At 62.7% G+C, this 17,335-nt stretch overlaps 2 protein-coding genes across 8 annotated transcripts in view; one reads left to right on the forward strand and one right to left on the reverse strand.

Moving 5' to 3' along the window:
• Positions 1–3,802: 3,802 nt before the first annotated feature.
• PVALEF (parvalbumin like EF-hand containing) lies at positions 3,803–17,198 on the reverse strand. 6 transcript variants are annotated; one of them, XM_045774903.2, is made up of 5 exons: positions 17,046–17,198; positions 5,655–5,767; positions 5,292–5,427; positions 4,904–5,019; positions 3,803–3,996 (listed from the first exon to the last, which is right to left on the reverse strand). In XM_045774903.2, exons 2-5 carry the CDS (start codon positions 5,758–5,760, stop codon positions 3,950–3,952), a joined length of 405 nt encoding a protein of 134 aa, XP_045630859.1. In that variant the 5' UTR covers positions 5,761–5,767; positions 17,046–17,198; the 3' UTR covers positions 3,803–3,949. The 6 variants fall into 6 exon arrangements, with proteins under 6 accessions (XP_045630859.1, XP_045630858.1, XP_045630860.1 ...); XM_045774902.2 differs by having other exon boundaries at positions 17,012–17,198; XM_045774904.2 differs by having other exon boundaries at positions 17,130–17,183.
• Positions 16,231–17,335, forward strand: part of LMTK1 (lemur tail kinase 1) — a 31,449-nt gene continuing 30,344 nt past the window's right edge. The window contains exon 1 of one of the 2 annotated variants that reach the window (XM_045774894.2): positions 16,231–16,355. In XM_045774894.2, coding sequence (XP_045630850.2) covers positions 16,274–16,355 — 82 coding nt within the window. In that variant the 5' untranslated portion in view covers positions 16,231–16,273. Of the gene's footprint in view, positions 16,356–16,434; positions 16,574–17,335 lie in introns of those variants that run through there. The other variant, XM_045774895.2, reaches the window with a different exon arrangement.

The following is a 17,335-nucleotide window of genomic DNA, read 5'->3' on the forward strand; positions in this document are numbered from 1 at the left end:
TTCCCTCTCTCACTGGCTGTCTCTATCTGTGTCAAATAAATAAATAAATAAATCTTTAAAAAAAAAAAAAATTACAAAGATCCAGGCTGGCCTTTGGGTACCTTCGTCTCAAGTCCCGAGAAGGGCGGGTGGCTGGCCCCTGGGCATGGGGCTCCTTGAGGGGAGGGGCAGCGGGCACCAGCTCAAACTCCTCCCTGGGCTGCGGCTGCACCGGAAGGAGCTGGAGGCTCACGGCCCTCGGCCGGGCTCCCAGGGGCACGGCCAGGACCACACAGGGGAAGACTGGTCTTTCTCTCGAGGCTCCGACCCCTCTCCGCCCACCAGAAAAGGTATTTTTGTCTGAAGCTGTTACTAGGAGTTCCCTGGGGGAAGTGGCTGTAAATTACTCAACTATGTATTTTTGCAAGTAAGGTATTCAGCAGATGAGAAGACAGGGTGGTGTCCAGAAAGCGGGGCAGGCAGGGAAGCCAGGAGACCTGTAGAGATGGGCAGAGGTGATGCTCCCACCAGGGGCGGGCCTGACTTCCCAGCCTAGGCAGGACTGGACGCCACCCAGCAGGAGCACCCCAAAGCCTCCTGTGGACAGGATGGGGGGACACCCTGAGTTTCTGGCACGGTCCCTTCCCTGGATGGCTGTGGGTTATAGGGGTGGCTGGGGGAATCTCTGACATCACCCCACCTGGACCCCCTCCCCAAGACCCACGGCACTCCTGCCCTCTGACAGAGCCTGTCTCTTACCCACTATCCTTTTGGGAGACGAGTGACAGCACAAACAAATCCTTGAAATTCCTGTTAGATCTGTGCTGGGCAGGACTGTGAGCCAAACAGACCAACAGCCTGCCCTGTCGGGTGTGACCTCCAGCAGGGGGCAGGCCAGGGAGCACTGGCCTTGACCTTTCAGAATTCCTCTACTTCCCTCCCTCCCCTTTAAACCGAGTTTTCCTTTCTTTCTCTGACTTCTCAGCAAGTGTTCTTAAACCACTGATGTCGGCCCTTCCCTTCCAAGTCCATGCAGCAGACACTGAATTTTCCTCCATGCAATGCGAGGTTTTGGTTTATTGTAGTTTCGTTATTCAAAATATTTTCTAATTTCCATGGTGGTTTCTGTGAACTGTGGGTTGTTTCCCACTGCATTGCCTTTTTTATCTTTTCGGTTTATGGTTTCTAATTTGACTTACCTATGATCAGAAAATACATTCCATGTTATTTCAACTCTCTGATTCGTTTGAGATTTGCTTTATGGCCAGCCTGTGGTCAATTTTGGTAAACGCTCTGTTGATTTAAAGAGAACGCAGTCGTTGGACGCAGAGTTGATCTTTATCATTTGGGTTGAGTTAACTCGTTTCTAGTCTTCTGTATCCTTACTGATTTTTTTCCTCCTTGCTCTGTCAGTTCCCAAGAGAAATGCTAAAATCTGCCACTGTGATGGCGCATCGTCTTTCTCGTTCTAGTTCGTTCATTTTTGCTTTACAAATTCTGAGGCTATGTTAGTGGGTGCGTACACATTTAGGGTTTGTGTTTTCCTAGTGAACTGATCCTTCATCTTTATGAAATGGCCTTCTTTGTCTAGCAGTACCTCTTGCCTTATGGTCTCTTTCACCTGATAGTAGTAGCTGGACCAGCTTTCTCACCATAGTGCTTGTGTGGTGTATCTCTGCGATTATTTTTACTTTCAGGCTTTCCGCGGCATTCCAGTTAAGCATAGCTTGAAAACAGCCACGTAATACGCATATAAACGGGCACGGCCAGGTCTGGCCTGCGTTGAGCTGCATTTGATCCCTGGTCCAGGGGGACTGCTTCTGCTCTGAGGGGCAGTGAGGGGAATTGGGCTAGCTGAGGCCAGATTCCAGTCTCTGTGAGGACTGGCCTGGTTCTCCTGTCTTCACTCCTCACTTCTAGCCCCTTAGAGTCCCAAGTCAAGCCCTTCCTCCTCCTCCCTGGCAGATACCAAACACCCAAGAGGCCGCTGGGTGCCCTCCTCAGCTGCTCAGCCTCTTGGCCACAGTTACCAACGCCTGATGGGGAACCTGTGACAACATCAGTTTCACCTCTCAAAGCTTTTCTTCCCTGGGATCTCAGACCCATGTCCTTGATGCTTTTCTTGCTCATAATAAACATAATAAATAAATGCGTATTATAGTATGTCAGGGGATGGTGAGAACTGTGAGGAGCGATGCCAGGCCAAGGAGACACGGAACACGTGGGGAGGGCAAGCGTGCTGTGCAATAGGGTGGGTTCGGATCAACTTCTTTGGGGTGTGACATTCGAGGAAACTTTGAAGGAGACAAGGAAGTTAGTCGTGCAGATATAAATCTAGGGAAGAACACGCCAGGCAGGCACGGCCGTGCAAAGGGAGCAGAGAGGGAGCAATGTGGCTGAAGTCGGGGCATGGAGGGGAACAGGACATGTGGGCATTCCGAGGACTTGGCTTGACAGGGGAGCCTCTAGAGGGTTCTGAGTGGAGCAATGGATCTGACTTTTTATTTTTTATTTTATTTTATTTTTTTTTCCGACTTTTTTTTTTAAAGTAAGTTCTATGCCCACCATGGGGCTTGAACTCACAATCCTGAGATCGAGGGTCACGTGCTCTACTGACTGAGCCAGCCAGGCGCCCCAGATCTGACTTCTATTTTTAAAGGACCTCTCCACTGCTGTGTTGAGAACCGACTGTCAGAGGGTAGAGGCAGGGAGGCCGATCTGGGGGCTATGGTCGTCCCCCAGGCAGAGGGGGTGGGGGCCAGGGTGGCGGCAGGGAGGGAGGGGGGCTCCGGATGGTTTCTGAGGGCGGAGCTGCTGGGATCCCCACAAAGGTGGGTGAGGAGGGGAGGGGAGGGTGGTATGTGAGTTAGGCCCTCACTCTGGCCATGGCCCAGCAAGGGTGCTTGTGAGGGGCGGCGCCTTTATCTCCGGGGTGGTCCAGCCATCTTTAGCCCCTCTCTCCTAGAGGGTGTAGGGTCCCATGGAGCAGCTGGAAGATGAAACCCACTCCCACCACGAGTGACATATGTTCCTCTGCTCACCCCCCACTTGTGGACACGGGGGTGCTGGGAAGGGGGCCCAGGGCTCTCCCCCGGACCAGTCCGCAGGATGGAGGGGGGTGCGGCCAACACTCCGCATGTGGCCGCAAAGCTCCTGGCTGGATCGGCCCCAGGAATGATGGGGCGCTAACAGGAAGACGCAGGTGGCCGCCGGACTTCACGGAGGCCGAATCGGAGCTCAGCCTTACGCTCTAAGTTTGAGATGCCTTTTTCACATGAAACAGGGCGTCAGGAAGCCCAGATAGGCAGAGTCGGGAGCACGGGAGAGAGGTGGGATGGGAGCCCTGGTCCACACGTGGTACATAAACCAAGGGATGGGAGCCCACCAGGAGGGCAAGTTACGGGGGGGAGCAGAGGCCCCAGCTGGGGGAGGGAGAAATGGGGCGTCAAGTGGAGGAAGGAGAAGGCAAGGGACTGACCGGGTGTGCACGGCCCAGGGCACATGCCAGGGCCCCCTTGGGGTCACAGGTATCCCCGCTCTGTGTTCACGGGGCTGCTGTGTGAAGCCAGGGCAGCCTAGCAGAACCCGGCTGGGGAAGGGGGTCCTGCAGGGGTCTAGGCACAGAGAGCACTGTGCTGGGAGGGGCAAGAGCTGGCGGCTGGGTACCCCCCCCCCCGCAGGTGCTCGCCGTGATGTGGGGACAAGGCGGAGGCAGAGGGGGTAGGGCTGGATGCATCCACCCGCCTAGCCTCCCATTTCCCCCCGTGCACCCCACACACCTGCCCTGCTCCACCCCCGCTCACGCACTGCCCCCAAGAAACACTCAGGCAGCACTGTTCATTTAATGACGCCATTCTTCCATTTTCCTGGCACGTGCTGCATCCACCCCCATCGCCTCCTTGGTCGGCTGCGTAGATGTCCCACGATGCCCCGTGGGGTACCCTCCCCCGGCCCAGGGCTGGGCGTGGCTCTACTTCTTCTTTGGCATTTTCTCCTTTTTGATCAATTCAGAAAATTCTAGAATAGGAGACAGATTTCTAGCAAATAATCCCCTTGCTTTGTGCCTCTCAAGTGCTGAAGACCCAACGGGGAGGCATGCCCCACTTGATGCGGGGGGTCTCACGGTGTAGGGGACCCCATATCCTGCCCTCCTGGTCCTGGGGAGCAGCATTGACCAGAGCTGTGGGCCCCGTGCCCCCACCCACGGCCCACTTGGTGGAGGTGCGGCAACCGCCTTTGGGGGTTCATGACGGACTGGGTCTCTGCGGGGACCCTCAGGAATTCCTTCAGAGCTGAGATCGTCCTGCCTTTCTCGGTGGGGGAAACTGAGGCACAGAGAGGCTGGGGCACCGAGTTCTGGGCCGACCCCTCAGCCAGGCTGCCCTTCCGCGAAGTCCTGTGGCTACCCCACAAGGCAGGGTTTGCTGGCCCAGAGGTGAGGACAGGCTCCCAGCGGGCAGTGCGGTCTGGAGGCCCGTCCGTCTGGGGTGCTGAGCCTCGCTCGACTCTTCTCAGGACCACCTTGCTGCCCTCTGCCTTCTGGCCCCAGGGCCAGCAACTGGGGACGGGGTCTAGAAGATGGCCAGACCCCAGGGTAGCCATGGAGGGCTTCAAACCTCCCTCCCCACTTCAGAGCGCTCCCTCCGTCCAGTGCGCCTCGGACCCCAGCTGCCGTCCAGCTGAGCCTCCCCACAGCCCTCTCAGCCCACCTCTCCCCGACTCAGACACCCGCAGCGGCTCCCCTCCGCCAACGCTTGGTTTCCCGTCTGCGGTGGGGACGGTGGCCGTGAACCTCGTGCCTGGGGTGGGGGAGCCTACTCGGTATTGTGCCCAGATGGGCACCTGACGTAAAGTGGGGTCCCGGAGGGGCGGGCCAGGAAGGGCCTGAGAGGTTCCTGTGGCCCCGTGGTCCGTGCTGACCCACCTTCGAAGTCAATCCTCCCGTCCCCATCCGTGTCGGCCACCTGGATCATGGCCTCTGCCTCCTCGTCTGTCAGTGGGGCGGTGGGCCCGCTGCTTGGGACAGTGGAGAGGATGTACCTGGGGCCAGGGGTGGGCTCAGGTCAGAGCTGAGGGGGTGTCCGGCTGGTGCCCAGTGGTTTGTGACGTGCTCACTCCCCCTTTTACAGGTAGGGAAACTGAGGCCCAGCTGGAGACGGCTCTCTGGGCCCGGCCCCAGTGCTGTGGACCTAGACTGTTTCCCGCCAGCCCCACCCCCGCAAGGCCAGCTGGGGCCCGCTGGGGCGGTGCCAGTTCTCCCACTGGGGTGGGCTTGGGCGTCACTACCCCTATCCCCAGCCACTGGCGCTTACTTGATCTCATTCCACTCGATGAAGCCGCTCTTGTCCTTGTCCAGGGTCTGGAAGGCCTGGCGGATGGCACTGTCCAGCTGCCCCGAGGCCTGGAACTTCTGCATGTGCTCCAGGAACTTGAGGTAGTTGAAGGAGCCTGGGACAGCCAGGCGCAGGTCACGGGGGCCCAGAGGGAGGCTTCTGCCCTGGGGTGGGGACTGCCGTGGCCGCTCTTCACCCTCCCCCCACCCTGCGTGTCCTGGGCCACTCAGCCCAGGGAACGGGGAGCTCGCACATGGGCTCCTGTGTCCACAGCTTCCTTGGCCATGGCTGGGCCGGGCCCGGGGCGGGGAGGCCGTGCTGGGGACCGGGGGAGTGCTGTACCGTGATGCCTCATGTCCGTGGGCAGCAGCTCTATGTCCTTGTCCGACAGGGACGTGCCCATAGCCAAGGCCATCTTCTTCATCTGAGAGGAGAAGTCCTCGTCCATCCTGGCCCTGTGGTGGACGGGGAGCCAGCTCGGTGGGCGCAAGCGGGCGGGTGGGGGCGCTCGGCTCAGACCAAAGCAGACGCGGTCCCTGCACGGCGCCAGCTCCTGCCTCCTGAGCAGGGTCCCCAGGGGCAGCTGCCCTTGGCTGCAGAGGCCCGTGGGGCGCCCGGCCTTGCAGGGACTCGGGCGTCCAGGGCCCTGGAGGAAGATGCACCCAAGGCCCCACCTCTGGCAGGCTGGCCACCCGAGGGTCACTTCCATCTCACAGAAGAGGCTGAGGCCCCCAGAGAACAAGTGGTGAGTACAGGGTCCCTCACTCTTCTGGGAAGAGGTGGTGGCCACCACCCGACCCCTCGACGCCTCCGGGGAGCTTCCCTCTGTCCTTCCAGGCCCGTGTCAGAGCCGCCTCGCCTGGGAAGCCTTCTTGGTTACCCGAAGCCCCACCTCCTTCCACCATGACTCGGGGCCCACAGCCTGGGCCTCGCTCTCCCAGACCCCAGACCGGCAGGCCGTGGGCATCCCAGCTGGCTGCTGACCGCCCACAGCAAGTTGGCTCTGGATTGAGCAATGCCCAGATGCTCCGAGCAGGGAGGACCACGGCCCCCTTTCCACGCATCTGCCCACAGGCCCCGTGGACATGTGCGTGTCACTGTCCTCAGGTCACGGAGAGTCTGTGGCAAGCGGGAGCCACCGGGGCAGGCCAGGACTCTAGCCAGGCGGGTGGGGGTCTGGTCACAGGCTGAGGGGCCAACAGGTGGGGACCAGGCTGTCCTGTGGCCCTCAAGGCAGTGCCTTGTGACCTGCTGGGCTCTCGGGTTGCTGTCCCTAGAGGGGGTTGGGTTCTGGGGCTTGTGGCAAATAGCTATTTCAGAGGCTCCTTGGCCCTCTCAAAAGTTCATGGGGTGGCAGAACTTTCTGGAACATACTCCATGGCCAGGAAGGGCAGCCCAGTGCCCCGTGCATCCTGAGTGGGGCTGGGCAGTGGCCGGGGGAGTCTCTACTCTCCTCCCAAAAGAGAAGCCACGGGTCAAAGGTCACAGCTTAAGCCTGGCAGCCTGGGGGCGCAGGGAGTGGTGGGTAGAGCCCCAGGACCATCACCTCCTTCCTGACCCTGGCCGTGCCCCACAGCTATTCTGGGCCTCAGGGTCCTCATCTGTGAAATGGGGAGACCCCTGCCCATCCTGCCCCTTCTCGGGGTCATGTGAGGAGCCAGGAGGGAAGGGAGATGCTGGGGAAAGGGCTTTGGGGCCTGAAGTGGGCCTGGAGCTGGGTCCCCTGTGCATCATGCCTGAAAGCCAGCTCCCCGGGGGCTGGCCTGGGAGGTGGGTTGGGGGCGGTCAGTGGCCAGCCAGGGCCGACCTGGGCCACAGAGGCCCACAGGACACGCCCCACCACCCCACATCCTGAGCCAAGCCCCTGCTTCCCCTCTCCCATGCCGGAATCTCAGAACTCCATTCGGAAGGACAGAATGCCCCGCCTGCCCCTTGGGGCCCCCGCTAGAGCCGGTGTCCCACGCTTTATGAAGGAGGGGCTGGGCCAAATTCCAGGCCAGGTCTGGCTGACCCTGGGGTCGACATCCTGTCTGCAGAGCACGCTGGGCTGTGTTCATTCACCACCCAGTCGCACTCCACTGCTCTCTGGGGGAGGGTCCCCCCACAGGAAGGCAGGAGAGCCTGAGATCAGAGCTGGCGCGGGGGCAGGGCCTGGGGCCTTGGGCTGCTGGCGGTTTATTTATAGCCCTGATCCGGGGCCTGGGATGGCGTCTCACTCACCCCCAGAGGGAAGCCGACATGTCCCGCCAGAGCTGCGGGGTGGGAACTGCGGGCACCACACAAAGCCAACCCTTTGGTGCCCTGTGGCCCCCTGCCCAGCCTCCTGGGCTGCTCCCACCTTGTCCTCCTCGGACAGGACCGCTCCCTCCCTCCCACCTCACCTTCCACAGCCAAAGCAGGACTGGAGCTCTAAAGCCTGGCTAAGACCCCCAGACCCTGACCTGTCCCCAGCATTGCTGTGCCCTGAACACCCTTGCAAGGCTGGCAGGGACCTCGCCCCACCCCAGACCACTGTGGACGGACCGCGTAGCCTTCCTGGGGGCTGCGTTCTGCTTCTAGCATCTGCCAGTGAGTCACCAAATTCAGAGGCTGACATGAGAAAAAGTGCTGCATGGGCTGGGGGGGCAGGAGGGCAGGGTAACCGAGACGGGGCCCCAGCAGTGGCGACTAGGTCCCAGGGGTCCAGAGCTGACGTCGTGTGCCCGCCACAGTCGGTGGGTCTGTTGGCCTTGGACGTCTGCCTGCCAGGCTCCCTGGCCCCCCACTCAGCACCTGGGGCCGGGAGGTCAGTGAGCAGGTCCCAGCCTCCCCACCCTGTTCCCCAGCTTCCAGCACTCTCTCAGAGGCCCACGTAAGCGCATGTGTGCCCACGCGCCCACCTCTGCAGACCCAGACACAGGCGGCCGCCTCTAGACTGGGGCTCCCTGTGCTGCCCCTCCCCTTCCGCCTCCTTTTCCTGCCTCCCCTGGACCTCCCTGGGGTTCCCACAGCCCCTTGGGCCTCCACTTGTGCCGCAGCTTCGGCTGGGCAGCGTTGGTGGCTCTGGCCGGGCCCAGAGCCCGTACCCCTGCCCCCCACCCTGGGCAGGGCTCACCTCTGCCTGGTTTCCCTCGAGGGTTCTGGGGAAGCAGGTCAGGCTGGGGGTTCTGAGAGTCCGTGGGGGCTCCAGCTTTTATACCTGCAAGCACTGGGCCTATTTACAGCTTGGGCTGCACCTGTCCTCCCCGCCCCCCACCCCTCCCGGGCTCTCCAGCCTGGCACGGGCCTCCCCCAGGGGCTCGCTGGCACTTGGCACATCCACGCCAGGCAGGGCAGACTGACAGCAGTGCCGGCCTCCCCGAGCCCAGGGTGGGGGTGGGGGGAGCGGACAGCCCCGGGGGGCAGGGGAGTTTCTGTCTGTTGATTAGGTCCCACCCTGCCCGCTGGCCTTACAGGGTGAGGGGCATATGCTGGGCCGGGAGAGGGCTGGCTGGGCCTGCTAGGGTCACCCAGGGCGTGCAGGCTGGCCAGCATATCTGACAAGACACCGGAAGCCACTGGACAAGGGGACCTCCTCTGGTGAGCAGCCGGGCCGGGCAGTTGTCCTTTGTCCCTGGGTCACTGTAGGGGACTGGGGAGCCATGTCAGGGCTGGCCATAAAGGTGAGGAGAGGAGAGCAAGTCTGTCAGGCCACGCTGCCTCCCGCAGTCATGGGGAGCAGGGCTGTGTGACCCTAGGCAGGGCTGGCCTCTCTCCCTGGGCAGGGCCCTCGAAGGACAGTCGCCAGGTTGAGAATGGGGAGACCAGAGACGGATGCACCCCATAGCCCCTCCCAGTGGTTCCTGGGACCCCTCACGTCCACTGGTTTTCACGAACGGTCCCACACCCCAGTAATAGAGTAAACCCTGGCGTGCAGCGCCTTCCCACCCCCAACCACTGCTTCCTCTGTGCGGGTTTCCCTGGTCATTCTGCACAGCGTGGATGCGGCTCTGAGATCTCCCTTTTCGGTGAGAGTCACTCACGCATCACGGGGAAATTCATATAACATTCTGTGCACTACCTTGTGTCCCAGCTACATGGGAGGCCGGCGAGCTGAGGACGTTCCAGAAACTTCCACCACCGGCCATCTGCTGCTGGACCCTGAACAGATCCCAGCATTTTGCTCAGAGATGCTATTTCAATGTGTGTCTGTCCAGGGGAGTGTCTCCTGCTCCTTGGCCGCGTTCACAAAAGTGGGATGATGGGGATGACAAACGGTGGAAGTGTCCACGTTCTTCCCCCGACGCTTCCCAGCACACCCGTGTGCCCCGTGCGCCTGTGTGGGACGTAGGCCTGTGGGTCCGCAAGTGCACTGAGGCCCCCAGCAGGCAGCACTGACGCCATGTGATGCACACGTCCCTGCAGCCGAAGGCTTTTCTGCACAAAAGGAATGACCCACAGGCCACAATGTGGATGAATCTGACGCCTTACATTGAGGGGAAGAAGCCGTCTCAGAGGACCGCAGGGCACCTGGCCCCACCTGTACGCAGTACCCAGAACCGGCAAAGCCATTCAGACAGAAGGCAGCGGGTGGCTGCCGCCGAGGGCTGGAGGGGAGGAGTGAGGAGCTCATGTTGGGGTTTTGGAGTGGGGAGAATGTTCTAGAACTGAATAGAGGTTATGGTTGCACATTCTGAGTGTGCTAAATGCCATTGAATTGTTCATGTTAAAATGGTTTTTGGGGCGCCTGGGTGGCTCAGTCCGTGAAGTGTCCGCCTTCAGCTCAGGTCATGATCCCGGGGTCCTGAGATCGAGCCCTACGTCGGGCTCCCTGCTCAGCGGGGAGCCTGCTTCTCCCTGTGCTGCTCCCCCTGCTTGTGTGCTCGCTCTCTGACAAATAAATAAATAAAATCTTTAAAAAAATTTTACCTCGATTAAAAAAAAAGAACTATGTGGAATGAGAAACGATGCTTGAGTAAGCGTAAGTCAAATAAAAAACATGAACAAGCAGCACTGAAGGGTCTTGCGGTGGGACTGGCCCAGCGTCAAGCGCCCTCCGCCTGGTCCTGCAGGGCAGGCATCTTCTGGAAGGCCCGGTCTGTGTCCACCTCTGCCCGGGCCGCACATGAGGGGTGGGGAGCCTGGTGTGAGTTTCAGGCCCCTGGAACTGGCACCTGCCCTGAGCTGACAGATGGCCGGCTCCTGGCGGCCCCGCTGGTTTCATTTCTGTCCCGAGTCGGGCCACACCTCTGCGCCCGCGGCCCCGGCCCCCACTCTGAGATGAGCTGGCCTGGAGGGGCAACGGGACCACCTTGCGGCTCTGGGGACACTCGTCCCTGTGCATGTGCAGGCCAGCAGGCTGGCCTGCTCTCTGCCCCTCCCACTGACTCCAGCCCTGCCAAGCCCAAGGAGTGAAGACCAATTAGCCCTTCCTCTCCAGCGAGCCATGTTGACATAAGGACAAAGCTCCTTCGAGCCTCTGCCTCCTCCCAGGTCCTGGCTTGTCCCCCTGGGGGTGCTGGGGGCGCATGGCTGGCTCTGAGCACTGGCACCCTCGGTGGCTGTCCCCTGCCCTCTGAAGCCTTTTTGGCAAATGCCAGGACCCCTCTCATCGTCACCCTACCAAGCACGGCTGTGGTGGGCAGGCCTGTGGAGGAGAGTTCTGGGGGCGGGAGACAGGCCCATCCCCTTCTCAGTAGCACCCATGGCCGATGGGGGGGGGGGAACGGGGCTGTGAGGACAATAGGAGCACCTGACCCCACCCCTACCCCCAGGCTGTGGCCACATTCCTGGTGTAGCAGGTATGGGGGTGTGGGTGTGCTGACCCCCGGGGATGGGTCACTACAGTCAGCATGGGGTCACTACAGTTAGCGTGGGGTCAGTACAGTCAGCGTGGGGTCACTACAGTCAGCGTGGGGTCACTACAGTCAGCGTGGGGCCGTACAGTCAGCGTGGGGTCACTACTGTCAGCGTGGGGTCACTACGGTCAGCATGGGGTCACTACAGTCAGCGTGGGGTCAGTACAGTCAGCGTGGGGTCAGTACAGTCAGCGTGGGGTCACTACAGTCAGCGTGGGGTCACTACAGTCACCGTGGGGCCGTACAGTCAGCGTGGGGTCACTACAGTCAGCGTGGGGTCACTACAGTCAGCGTGGGGCCGTACAGTCAGCGTGGGGTCACTACTGTCAGCGTGGGGTCACTACTGTCAGCGTGGGGTCACTACAGTCAGCATGGGGTCACTACAGTCAGCGTGGGGCCGTACAGTCAGCGTGGGGTCACTACAGTCAGCGTGGGGTCACTACAGTCAGCGTGGGGCCGTACAGTCAGCGTGGGGTCAGTACAGTCAGCGTGGGGTCAGTACAGTCAGCGTGGGGCCGTACAGTCAGCGTGGGGTCACTACTGTCAGCGTGGGGTCACTACAGTCAGCATGGGGTCACTACAGTCAGCGTGGGGCCGTACAGTCAGCGTGGGGTCAGTACAGTCAGCGTGGGGTCACTACAGTCAGCGTGGGGCCGTACAGTCAGCGTGGGGTCAGTACAGTCAGCGTGGGGTCAGTACAGTCAGCGTGGGGCCGTACAGTCAGCGTGGGGTCACTACAGTCAGCGTGGGGTCTTACAGTCAGCGTGGGGCCACTATAGTCAGTGTGGGGTCAGTACAGTCAGCGTGGGGCCATACAGTCAGCGTGGGGTCACTACAGTCAGCGTGGGGCCACTACAGTCAGCGTGGGGTCACTACAGTCAGCGTGGGGTCACTACAGTCAGCGTGGGGTCAGCACAGTCAGCGTGGGGTCACTACCATTAGCGTGGGGGTCACTACAGTCAGCGTGGGGCCGTACAGTCAGCGTGGGGTCACTACTGTCAGCGTAGGGTCAGTACAGTCAGCGTGGGGTCACTACAGTCAGTGTGGGGTCACTATAGTCAGCGTGGGGTCGTACAGTCAGCGTGGGGTCACTACAGTCAGTGTGGGATCACTACAGTTAGCATGGGGCCATACTAGATAGGGCTGGGCCCTCAATCCACTGGCTGGCTCCTTATGAGAACCAGAGAGACCCAGAGAATGGAGTGACATGGCCACAAGCCAGGGGCCACCCGGGCCAGCAGGAGCTGGAAGAGGCTGGAGACACTGCCCCCGGCCCCCCAGCGTGCAGACTTGCTGACAGCTCAGACTGGACTTGACTTGCGAGAGTCCATTTCTGCTGTTTTAAGGCCCTGGTTCACGGTCATTTGTCAGGGTGACCGCAGGACACTCACCAAGGCCCCCTCCCGGACCCCCTCGTGCTCTCTGCTTCCTGCTCCCGCTGCCACCCCAGGCCTGTCCCTTATTGTGACCTTCTCCCCAAGCCTCAGGTGAGGACCGGGCAGAACGCACTGCAGGGACCCTTTTATTGGGGAGGCAGAGGTCCCTGGGGAGGCACAAGGAGGCGGCCACCCCCAGGCTGGCCAGGCTCCTGGGCTCCCGGTGCCCGGCATGGGCAGACCAGGCTGCGTGTCTGGGGTGTGGATTTAAGGGGTGCTAGGCTGACAGGCAAACAGTCCCGGGGCTTCCGCTCGCCTCAGGCCCCCAGGCGGCTCTGCTCCGGCCGCCGCGTGGGTCAGGATTGGGGTGCGCTGCTCATCGCGGCCTTCCTCAGTGCTTCTGACTCTAACATAACGCGTTAGGATATTGGTTACCGATTACGGAGTTCGACAGCGTTACTGAGATGTAATTCACACACCGTAAAGCTCCCTGCTCAGAACGCACAGTTCCGGGTGTCGTAGGGTACCCAGGGTTGTACAACCATCACCCCTAACTGCAGAGCACTTTCATCACCCCAGAAAGAGGCCCCGCGCCCCTTCGCAGGCACTTCCCATCCCCCCGCCGCGTCCCTACGGTTGCGGGGCCCCCCTGGTGCCTCCCTCATGTCGCACCCCTGGCCCCACACCGCTCCTGCATGTGAGAGACCTCCCCTTTCCTGCATCTCCTCCGGCCCCCAACTCCCTTCTGCAGACACCCTGCCCAGCTAGGCCGGTCCCCTCGAATCCTTCCAGGGAACAGTGCCCTCCCCCCACCGCCCCAGGCATGGGGCGGGCAGGACTTGTGCTGGACACTGTCTGCCCTACATGCCTCTGTGATCATAGGCCCAGAGGCATCTTGCCCGTGACCTCGGTCTCCGTGGGCCTAGGGCTTACTCCATGTCCTATGCTGGCGAAGCCCGCCTGGCCTTTATGGGTAGAAGCACCTTGTGACAGGCCAGCCCCTTGGGCAGTGGTCACTCAGGTATGTGACACCCCTGCCCCCCCTTTGTTAGGCACAGCCCCTGCTCTGGCTGTGGAGGGCTCTGGGGCCTCCTGCCTCTCCCCAGGTCCAGGAAGGAGGGGGCGTGTTTTCAGGAACCTTTGGCCATCCCAGGATTGGCAGAAGCCACCCCTGCGGGAACCCTGGGGTGCACTGGCCACCGGTCAGCCCCAGGTTGGCAGGTCCGCCCCTGCCCGCCCTCACCCCTGCCTCCCCTATACACTGGGACCGGTCTCTCACTGCCCCTGCCCCTGCCACTGGACAAGCAAGGCCCTGTAACTCTGGGCCCACAGACTTGCATCTTCCTGCTGGTGTGCGGGTCCTTTGCCGGACTTGTCTTTTCTCAGAGGTTGGGGAACTGGACCTCCAGCACGGAGGCCAAGGAAAGAGTCCCCGGCAGCCTGGCCGGCCCGAGCAGCTCCGCTCTGCCCTCCACAGGGCTGACGTGCCTTGTCCTGCCCAGTCAGCCTCATCATGCCAGCCGAGGGGCAGGCTCATGCTGGCCTGGGGGCCTTGGGCTCGGGAGCTCCCAGAAGGACCACAGTTCCTGTCTCTGCCTCTGGGAAGCACGCATACAGACCCTCCCCTGAATTGCAGCGCTTGCTGGCTGCCCTCCCATGGGAAACACTGACCCAAGGAACCGACTAATGGTGGGGGGACCTGGAACGTACCTAGTTCAATGGTCACCATGCCCAGGGAGTAGCAGGGCTCCTGGTTCCAGAAAAACCTCAGAGGACCCTGGTTCCCTGCAGGGGGGCGGGGGGCAGGTGTGGGGTGTGGGGGAGGAGTGTCACTACGGTCAAATGGGGTGTTGCACCTAGAGCCCCTGGGTCTTCCCCTGCCCTGCCTGGACCCCAGAGGAGGATTCGGAGCCCCAGAGCTCTGAGATCTGACCCACCCTCTGCCTGAGGCTTCCGCTCCAGGCGGCCTCTGAGTGTTGGGAGTGTGTGTGCACACGCGTGTTCACTTGCAGACCGTGGCACAGAGAACTATCTTCTGACCCTGGTCACTGAGGCCAGTCACAGTGGTGCAGAGGCTCTGGACGGACTCAGCTTAAGGCCGCTGGCCATCTCCCCTGGGTGTCCCCAAGGAGTCTGCCCGGATTGGTTGGGGTCCAGGTATGTGGGACACCTGCTTGGGTGGGAGGGAAGGTCGACTGTGGACCCAGCCCCCTTTCCCTGGGGACACTCCTAGATCACAGCCCTCAGCCACCTCCACCCTTGGTGGCCTCTGACCCTCCTGGCTCCTGGGATCTGAGCACCTTCCACAGACCAGGCCCTCTACTGGCCACTTGACCTGTGGCTCCTTCATCTTCCACCGTGGCCTGGGGGCAAAGCTGCTTAGAGCAGCAGCCATACAATCAGGGCTGGTAAGAAGGTTCTGGATACCCTGTTCTCCACAGGCCTGTGGTGGGGTGGGACTGCCCCTTCAGGGGACCCGTAAGGTCTGAAGGGAAAGGACGGGACCATTCCTTTGCCCTTTGGGCACTTTCTATACAAGGGGCCCCCTTAGAAGGAGAAGGTCACGTTCCAGCACATTCTCCCTAAGGGGCCGACTCCTCTGCCAGGAGCATTGAGCCTTGCTCTCCCCAAAGCCTTCTGGGCCCTGGGCCCTGCAGGTGTAGATGCCTCCTCCTGCTCCCACAACACCCCTGCCCCCCAGACGGGCCCTGCCAAGGGGTCGTGCTCATCGCGCCAGGGAATGAATGGACGGATGAACGAGCGTGACCCAAGTTACATAAAACCCAGATCCCGGCTACACTGTAACTCTCCCGGCTCCTACAAGGAGGAGGGACGTGGGCCTCAACCCCCCCCACCGCCGGCCGCCCGCGCCCCACGGGCCCCCCTGCAGCGGGCGCCGCAGCGGTGCAAGATGGCGCGGCGTGGGGGGGACGGTCCCTCGGTGCCCGGCGCCGCCGCGCCCGCCCCAAGCGCCCGGCGCTGTGCACTCCCGGGCGGGGGCGGCCGCCTCCTTCTCCCCGGTCGTCGCGGCGTGGCACAGGCGGGGGTGGCTAGTGCAAAAATACCGGCCCCCCTCCCCCGCGCGGGCGCCGCCCCAAGGGCGCGGGGGCCGGACCCCGAGCCGCCTCTGAAACCTGCGTGTGCGGGCCGCGTTCCAGGCCCCGAGCCCCGTGCGCGTGGCCCCCCGCGCGCCTCCGGGCCCCCCTGCGCGCGCTTTCGTATTCCTCCTGCGTGCCACGGTGCCCACCCCCGCGTGTGCCGCCGTGCCCTCTCCCGCGTCTCGGGGCCCCCTCCTGCCTCCGTGTCCCCATCCTCCGTGCCTCCCCCGCGTCTCCAGGTCTCCCATCCTGCGTCTCTCTGTCCCCCCTGCCCGTGCCTCCGTGCCTCTTCCCCCCCCCCCCCCGCCCGTCTCCGTGCCCCCCAGCCTCCTGGTCCCCCCTCCGCGCGTCTCCGTGCCCCCCCCAAGCCGGGGAGGGAGCCCCCCCCCGTGCGCGCTCCCGCCAGTGTTTTCGGACTGCACCAGCCCCGGAGCCCCGCGGCGCCGCGGCCGGCCGGGCGGAGGCTCCTCGTCCGCCGCCGCCGCCCGCGCCCGCACCGCACCCGCCCGGCCCCGCACCCGTGCCCGCCCCGGGCCCGCGGCTGCGGCTGCGGCGGTGGGCGCTCGGCCGGCCGGCGGGCAGGGCGCGCCCCGCACCTGCGGCGGCCGCTCGGGCGATGGCGCGGCGCGGGCCGGGGCCCCGGGCGTCCTGAGCGCAGCGTCAGCCCGGGGATGCCCGCCGCGCTGCTGGCCCTGGCCATGTCGTCGTCCTTCTTCAACCCCAGCTTCGCCTTCAGCTCGCACTTCGACCCCGGTGAGTCCGCTGGCCGCGCCCCTGGGCCAGCCCTCTGCCCGCTGCAGCTGCCCCCAAACTGCGGGTGCTGCCCCCCCCAGTCCCCCCACTGCGGACATGATGCTTCCTGAGCGGCGGTTTCCTCTTTTGCATGGAAATTAACCCTTTCCCCACCCGGAGCAGAGCCGGCAGAAGGAGCTCCTGACAGGAAGGACCCCTAGAGACCCCGCTCGGTGGAGGTGGGCAGGCCTTGGTGCTGGCACTGGCACTGAAGCTTCTGGCAGGGGGGTGGGCAGTGGAGCTGCGGGCCACTGTCTCTGTGGATGCCTCCGGCTCTGGTAACTGGGGCAGGGGGGCCTGCATTGGCCCCAGGTGTCCGGGGGAGGAAGTGGCCAGGACCTGGAAGAGGTGGGACTGTTGCCTTTGGGTCCCAGGCCACCATGCCCCCTTGCCTGTCCATGGTCTTAGTGTGGGAAGCCCCTCTCCATGCTGGGAGCCAGTTCTAGGGAGCCTCTGCATGGGGAGGTGGGAGCAGCGGCCGCCCACAGGACAGAGCCCACTGGGCAGAGGCTTGGAGGAGATGGGCCTCAGTGGGTGTCCAGGCCTCCTGGATGGCGGGGGAGGCCCAGGTGGCACCGCCTAGCTGGCTGCGGGGGACCCAGGGCCCGGCGTCTTACTCTGCCAGACTGACGGCACCAGCCACATGTTTACCCGAGGCTGCCTGGCCGCCTGGCCGTGGTGGGCAGCTGCGGTGGGCGCAGGGGTCAGGGGTAGCTAGGGGCCGGCGTCTGGTACCGGGAGGTGGTAGGCTTTCTTCCCTGGGTCTTGGCCACCTCCAGCCCTCCTTCACCAGTGTGGGAGAGAAATCCCTGCCCTGGAGCCACGGCCCAGGGGCCAGAGTCCCACCCACATGTCACTGGAGCTCTGGCACAGGCTAATCCAGCCAAAACAAAGCCATTCGCACATGTGACGGGCTCCCCTGGGTCTCCCTGCCTGGAGCA

Source organism: Ursus americanus, chromosome 23 (assembly GCF_024610735.1).
Source record: "Ursus americanus isolate L20-20 chromosome 23, mUrsAme1.1.p, whole genome shotgun sequence".
Classification (NCBI taxonomy): Eukaryota; Metazoa; Chordata; class Mammalia; order Carnivora; family Ursidae; genus Ursus; species Ursus americanus.